Source organism: Gymnoscopelus microlampas (genome assembly GCF_963454915.1).
Source record: "Gymnoscopelus microlampas genome assembly, chromosome: 20".
In the NCBI taxonomy this organism is placed as follows: Eukaryota; Metazoa; Chordata; class Actinopteri; order Myctophiformes; family Myctophidae; genus Gymnoscopelus; species Gymnoscopelus microlampas.
In genome coordinates this window covers 2,067,853-2,074,843 of record NC_139957.1, presented here as the reverse complement: position 1 = coordinate 2,074,843, position 6,991 = coordinate 2,067,853, and the positions used below count along the sequence as shown (strand labels likewise).

Here is a 6,991-nt window from a genome sequence, read left to right as displayed (position 1 = left end):
TGCATTCTAACATGCCCGTGATAATATCCCAATCTGAACTGAGGTGTGGGCATACATAAAGGACTCACAGACAGACGTACAATGTCAACTTTATTATATAGATTACCTTCTGTGTACATACAACAATAATAAACAATGTACCACATCCAATATGTCCAATAGTGGAACCATCACCTAATAATAAATACAATATTAAATACAATAATAAATACAATACACAATTATACTTTATATCTATTTATCCATATCCACAAGTTTTTTACTATTACCTCTATACTGCAATAATATATATGAGAATGTACTGTACAAACATTTTTAGCATTGTAAATCTTCACTATAATGGACCAAGCTCATCAAGCCAAAGTCCTCATTATGTGCAAACATACCTGGCAAAATGAAACAATTCTCATTCTAAATACAATTATTCTAATTCTGAATATATGTATGCAGTTTCTGCCTAGTGTTCAAGTCCAAATAAATATATACTTACTAAATGTATGTGCATAACCAAGTGCATGTTTTAAGTGCTATTAAACCAAAATCTTGGCCTGGACCACTGGCATAGCGGTCCAGGCACCTATAGGCTCAATGTAACCTGATAGCGAGTCGCTGGTTCGAATCCCAATACCGACGATCTTTGCTGCAGGTGTAAAGCCCCCCCCAAAAAAACAAAAACAAAAAAAAGGACTATCTTGAAATAAATATTTTTAATCCCCATTTCCTATCAGTCTACTAAAGGTGTGAAAGCCAAAAAAAAAGAATGATCTTAAAATAAATATTGTTTAACAATCTTAATGACAAGGGATTATCTTCATTCGATTTTGTATTCCATCTCTACAACAGCCATAGGCTGTTTAATGCAGTGCAGGCAAATGATATGAGTAGTAATGTGAACATATTGAGGGGTCCTCTCATGGTTGTTGCTCCATTGGAGTTCAATGCTGTTGCAGCAGTTGTCAGTGCTAAAGGTTGTGCTGGGGTAGTTGTCGTCACTGCGGTTGTTGTTGTCGTCTGTGCTTCAGTTGGATTTGCATTTGGGGTACCTGCAATCACAAGAAACAACACTTATTTTCAGCAGTGGTGTAAAGTACTGTACTTAAGTACACTTTCGAGGATTTTTTACTTTACTGGAGTATTTCCAATGTTCAGTACTTTAATTTCTACTCCACTACATCTCAGAGGCAAATATTATACTTTTACTCCACTACTTTTATTTGAAAGCTTTAGTTACTTACTTTGAAGATTTTGATTACTATTACAACATACAGTAACCACTTCAGCTCTATATAAATTTCGGCCATTTGAAAATAGCCAACAAGCTCATGCGTGTGGGCTTGTAGATCTGGCCTGCTATTTTCAAAAGATTTCAATACATTTAGAAAACTTGAAATGGGACACACATTTCTGCATAATGAGTACTTTTACTTTTGGTACTTTAAGTATATTTAGATGCCAATACTTTTGTAGTTTTACTCAAGTACATTTTGATCACCGGACTTTTACTTGAGTATATCTACATTGCAGTATTGATACTTTTACTTAAGTAAAACATTTGAGTACTTTTTCCACCACTGATTTTCAGGTCATATTTCCCCAGTAAAACAAACAGTGGTGTGATTTCACGAGAAGGACACTAACCTGCTGTGATTGTGTCCGGCTCGATATCAATGAATGCAACTGACGTATCGATAGCTGTTTCGAGTGAATTCACTGCATGGGTGGCATTAGGAACCACATATGGGTTAATAAAGGTCATATTTGCTTGTACATTGACAGAACCCGGCCTGTTGATACAAAAGGATGTGAGTTAATAATAGTATTGGTATTAATTTCAGACTTGAAGTATGTCATATACGTGTCCAAGAGTGTGTGAGAATATTGGAATTACTTACGTTAACTGTACGACAAAGGGCTCCAGGAAAATCGTTGGATATGCCGTTTTGAATGCTTCGTTAAGCTAAAGAATAAGGAAACAAATATAGTGTTATTGTTTAGTTGTTTAAAGTAACTAAGTACATGTACTCAAGTACTGTAAGTACAATTTTTAGGTACTTTTATTATATATATATATATATTTATATATATATGAAAGAGACAAAAAGAAATACATTTCAAATTAACGTGTGGTTCCTTACCTCTGCTGTGATATTAGCAACCAGATTTTGGTATTCAGTTGAGGTAGGATCGTTGTATTCTGGGATGAATTCACGTTTGATCTGAAAGTCTAGTATAAGAAAGCCCTCTACTGTTTGTGGAGGATCAGTTGCTGCTGTGGTGGTGTCTGGACTTGCGACAGTTGTTGCTGCTGAGATCTGAAAATGGAAATGTATTGCATGTTTATGCATTCATTCATCAGTCACTCCATAAACGTTCAGATTATGAGTGCCTCTCCAGTCCAGTCCTCTCATTATCGTGGCGGCACGGGACTCACTGCAGCCCTCCCGAGTCTCACGGGAATGCCTGCTTTTTTCGTGTATCTCGAACGCGTGCCGCTCGGTATGGGTTAAATCATTTAATATACAAACGTATTCCATTGATGGCGATGTGATTGGTGTCATAATCTGTCATTCAGGTAGGCTACTAGCCTACTTGACAAAGATTGTACCGTTACGGAATACATGAAAGTGTAGGTAAGTGCGTGCGTGCGTGCGCGCGCGTGTGTGCGCGTGTGTGCGTGCGTGCGTGCGTGCGTGTGTGTGTGTCTGTGACATGTGTGACTTGACAGGCAGTGAGGCGGGCGGGGGAAACTCTTCTCCATGTTTTTTTTGGACGTATTCCGGTTCTTCATGTCGTAAAATCAGTGAATATTTAAGGGTGTGTTATTTAAATGATGCTCTGTTTCAACCGTCAGATTTATCAAAGCTCCAACCAAATGCACGTTAGGATTGGCTGTATAGGATCCTTTGATAAATGCCACTTGGACGTTGGCCTACGGGCAAATTTAAGGCAAAAAATACGCCGTTTTTTAAACTCCATTGATAAAAAAGGGCCATTGTATTTATTCCTTACCATGTTTTTGGTTGTTCTAGTTGTGGTTGCCTGAGATATCATTGTAGTTACAGTAGGTGGACTTCCACTTGTGGCTGTTGGAGTTGTGGTTGATAATGTGGTGGCTGTAGTTGTTGGAGTCTTAGTGGTTGAAGTTGTGGTGGGAGTCGAAGTTGTTTGAATAGTTGTTGTGGTTGGCGTAAGGGTTGGAGTCGTGGTAGTTTGAGTCGTTACCACAGTTGTTGGTGTCGCTGTTGTCAGTGCTACAGTTGGATTTGTATTCGGGATACCTGCCATCACAGGAAAAAACACTTAATTTCTCATATCATTTTGAAATAATAGTACAACAAACAGTGATGTGATTTCATGAGAAGGACACTAACCTCCTTTGATACTGTTCGGCACAATATCAAGGAATGCAACAAGCATATCGATAGCTGTTTCGAGTGCATTCACTGCATAGGTGGCATTAGGAACCACATATGGGTTAATAAAGGTCAAATTTGCTTGTACATTGACAGAACCCGGCCTGTTGATACAAAAGGATGTGAGTTAGTAATAGCATTGGTATTAATTTTAGACTTGAAGTATGTAATGTATATTTCCAAGAGTGTGTGAGCATATTGAAACTACTTACGTTAACTGTACGACAAATGGCTCCAGGAAAATCGTTGGATATGCCGTTATGAATGCTTCGTTAAGCTAAAGAATAAGGAAACAAATATAGTTTTGGTATTGTTCAGTGGTGTAAAGTAACTAAGTGCATGTACTCAAGTACTCTAAGTACAATTTTGAGGTACTTTCCTGGAGTATTTCCAATTTTCAATACTTTTACTTCTACTCCACTAGATCTCAGAGGCAAATATTGTACTTGTACTCCACTACAATTATTTGAAAACTGTAGTTACTAGTTAATTTGCAGATATTACATTATGAAACATACATTAACCACTTTAACCCTGTTTTATATATAGGCTAACACGTTGCGATGTGACGCGTTGTGAGCTTGTAGATCTGCTGTTTTCAAACATTTTAGTACTTTTACTTTTCGTACTTTAAGTATATTTTGATGCCAATACTTTTGTACTTTTACTCAAGTACTACATTGTGGTATTGCTACTTTTACTTAAGTAAAACATCCGAGTACATCTTCCACCACTGGTATAGTTTGTGTAATCCATAAGATAATATTTCTGGGATTCATTTTGAATCTGTAGTATATATATATATATGAAAAGAAGAAAAAAAAACACATTTCAAATGAACGTGTGGTTCCTTACCTCTGCTGTGATATTAGCAACCAGCGCTTGGTATTCAGTTGAGGCAGGATTGTTGTATTCTGGGATGAATTCACGTGTGATCTTAAAGTCTATTATAAGAAAGCCCACTGCTGTTAGTGGAGGATCAGTTGCTGCTGTGGTGGTGTCTGGACTTGCGTGAGTTGTTGCAGCTGAGATCTGAAAATGGAAATGTATTAGAAAATATATAGATAGAGGCTCCCTCACATGTCTGTGACTTGCCAAGAAAGACAGTCCTCAAATGTTGAAGTGGAATTGCTCAGAGGCCTGTGTGTGTGTGTGTGTGTGTGTGTGTGTGTGTGTGTGTGTGTGTGTGTGTGTGTGTGTGTGTGTGTGTGTGTGTGTGTGTGTGTGTAGGTGAGTATTGTATAATATATACAAGAGATAATATTCCAGAAGTTGAAGCATAATTCTAGTTTGGGTTAAATTAGTTTTATTTATAAGAAACATTTTCATGTTTGATGTATACATATACAATTTGGTGGACTGTGTTTAATTCTAGTCAATGGACAGATCATTTCTCTCACTGATCCACTTCTTATGGCTCAGTATGTTTATTTGTAAGTGCTTTTAGATGTGTGACTTTTCTGTAGGATTAGTTTTTAACACATCCACCGCCAAGGTCTAATCTCAAAATGCACTTACCACTGCCAAGCTTTTTTTGTCCTTTTTTGTTTTTTTGATTCCGCCATAGCCCCCGCTAAATCCGTTTAAAATCCGCGTTCATTTGGTTCGACACAAACACGGGATCCGACATTACAAAACACCGAAGACCGCGACGCGATCCAACCCTCCATTTTGGAGAACGAGGGCAAAACATTACAGTGGGGGATGCGGAGAGCAAAACAACAAGCAGAGATAACCGCTTCCAAAGTTGATCGCTAGACAGGAAACGGAGTCGGGACAAAAAACGGAAACAGTATTATTTCGTTTCCGGTCCGCCCCCCCCCGAAACCGGAAGTGCAAAAAAAATCCGGAATCTGCACCTGTTCGATTTAACATGGGAAAACACCCGCCCCGTAGGACTACGGGTACGGCGGTTAACGGTTGGATTTAACGGCCCGTAGGACTACGGTCTTGGCGGTGTGTCAAAGCCTAAATCAGTAACATTGTACTGAGACACTGATCATGTCAGTCCTCTTATTGTGTTTTCTTATTTATCATTCATTAGGATAAGTGTTTATATTCATTATAACTTTGAAAGGAATGAACGACACTTAGCCAACATGAAACATAATTAGTTTGTGTTAAAAAGGGTATATAGATCTTTGATTTCAAACGTTGTCATGAATTGTAATATCCCTCCAAAATAGCAAGTAAAGCAGGAGGTAGTTTATTACAAACATTGAAATTAAAGTTTAATTGTTTTTGTTTATTTTGCATGATATCTTTGTATTTTGGTATAAAAATATTATGGTATTTTCCCAAGAGGGAAGGGCAATAACTAGTTGAGCCTACAGGGTTCAAGTTTGCAATGCAATTATATTTAGGTATTTAATTTGTTAAGTCAACATAAAAAATCATATTGTATTTCTTCCTTACCGTGTTTGTTGTTGTTTCTGGGATAGATGTGGTCGGTATGGAAGTTGTTGTTACCACACGAACTTTGGTAGAAGCTGTTAGTGGACCAGTTGTTTCTACTTTTGCTGGCTTTGTTGTTGATACAGTCTGAGTTGTTACTGCTTCTTTTGTGGTTGTTTCAATAGGTTTGGTTGTTGTTTCCCTTGTTGTTGTTGTTGTTGTTGTTGTTGTTGTTGGTGGTGGTACGCTGGTTGTCGTGATTACAACAATTGGTTTTGAAGAAACGGCAGTTGTTTCTGGGCTAGTTGCTGTAACTACAGGTACGGAAGTTGTTGTTTCACGAATAACTGTGGTAGATGCTGTTGTTGGACCAGTTGTTTCTACTTTTAGTGGCTTTGTTGTTGATACAGTGTATGACGTTGTTGTTTCCATTGCGGTTGTTTCAACAGGTTTGGTTGTTGTTTCCTTTGATGTTGTTGTTGTCGTTGGTACACTGGTTGTCGTAGTTACAATGGTGGGCTTGGAAGTGACAACAGTTGTTTCAGGGATAGGTGTGGTCGGTATGGAGGTTGTTGTTACAAGAATAACTGTGGTAGAAGCTGTTGTAGGACCAGTTGTTTCTACTTTTGGTGCCTTCGTAGTTGATGCAGTCTGAGTTGTTGTTGCTTCCTTTGTGGTTGTTTCAACACGTTTTGTTGTTGTTGTTTCCTTTGTTGTTGTTGTTGTTGTTATTGGTACACTTGAGGTTGTGGTTTCAACTGTGGGCTTGGGAGTAACTGTTGTTTCTGGGCTAGTTGTGGTCTCAGGAACTGAAGTGGTTGTTTCACGAATAACTGTGGTAGAAGCTGTTGTTGGCCCAGTTGTTTCTACTTTTGGTGGCTTTGTTGTTGATACAGCCTGAGATGTTGTTGCTTCCTTTGTGGTTGTTTCAACAGGTTTGGTTGTTGTTTCCGTTGTTGTTGGTACACTGGTTGTCGTGGTTAAAACGGTGGGCTTGGAAGTAACTGTTGTTTCTTGGCTAGTTGTGGTCTCAGGAACAGAGGTGGTGTTTTCACGAATAACTGTGGTAGAAGCTGTTGTTGGACCAGTTGTTTCTACTTTTGGTGGCTTTGTTGTTGAAACAGTCTGAGTTGTTGTTGCTTCCTTTGTGGTTGCTTCAACAGGTTTTGTTGTTGTTTCCTTTG

General features: G+C 38.4%; 1 protein-coding gene across 1 annotated transcript; it reads right to left on the bottom strand.

Moving 5' to 3' along the window:
- Nucleotides 1–663: 663 nt before the first annotated feature.
- On the bottom strand, nt 664–6,457 carry LOC311036510 (uncharacterized protein). Its single transcript, XM_084045237.1, has 9 exons — nt 5,829–6,457; nt 4,269–4,445; nt 3,626–3,690; nt 3,372–3,517; nt 3,010–3,278; nt 2,136–2,312; nt 1,893–1,957; nt 1,639–1,784; nt 664–1,043 (listed from the first exon to the last, which is right to left on the bottom strand). The coding sequence occupies exons 1-9, from the start codon at nt 6,237–6,239 to the stop codon at nt 835–837; spliced, it is 1,665 nt and encodes a 554-aa protein (XP_083901363.1). The 5' UTR covers nt 6,240–6,457; the 3' UTR covers nt 664–834.
- Nucleotides 6,458–6,991: the final 534 nt, after the last annotated feature.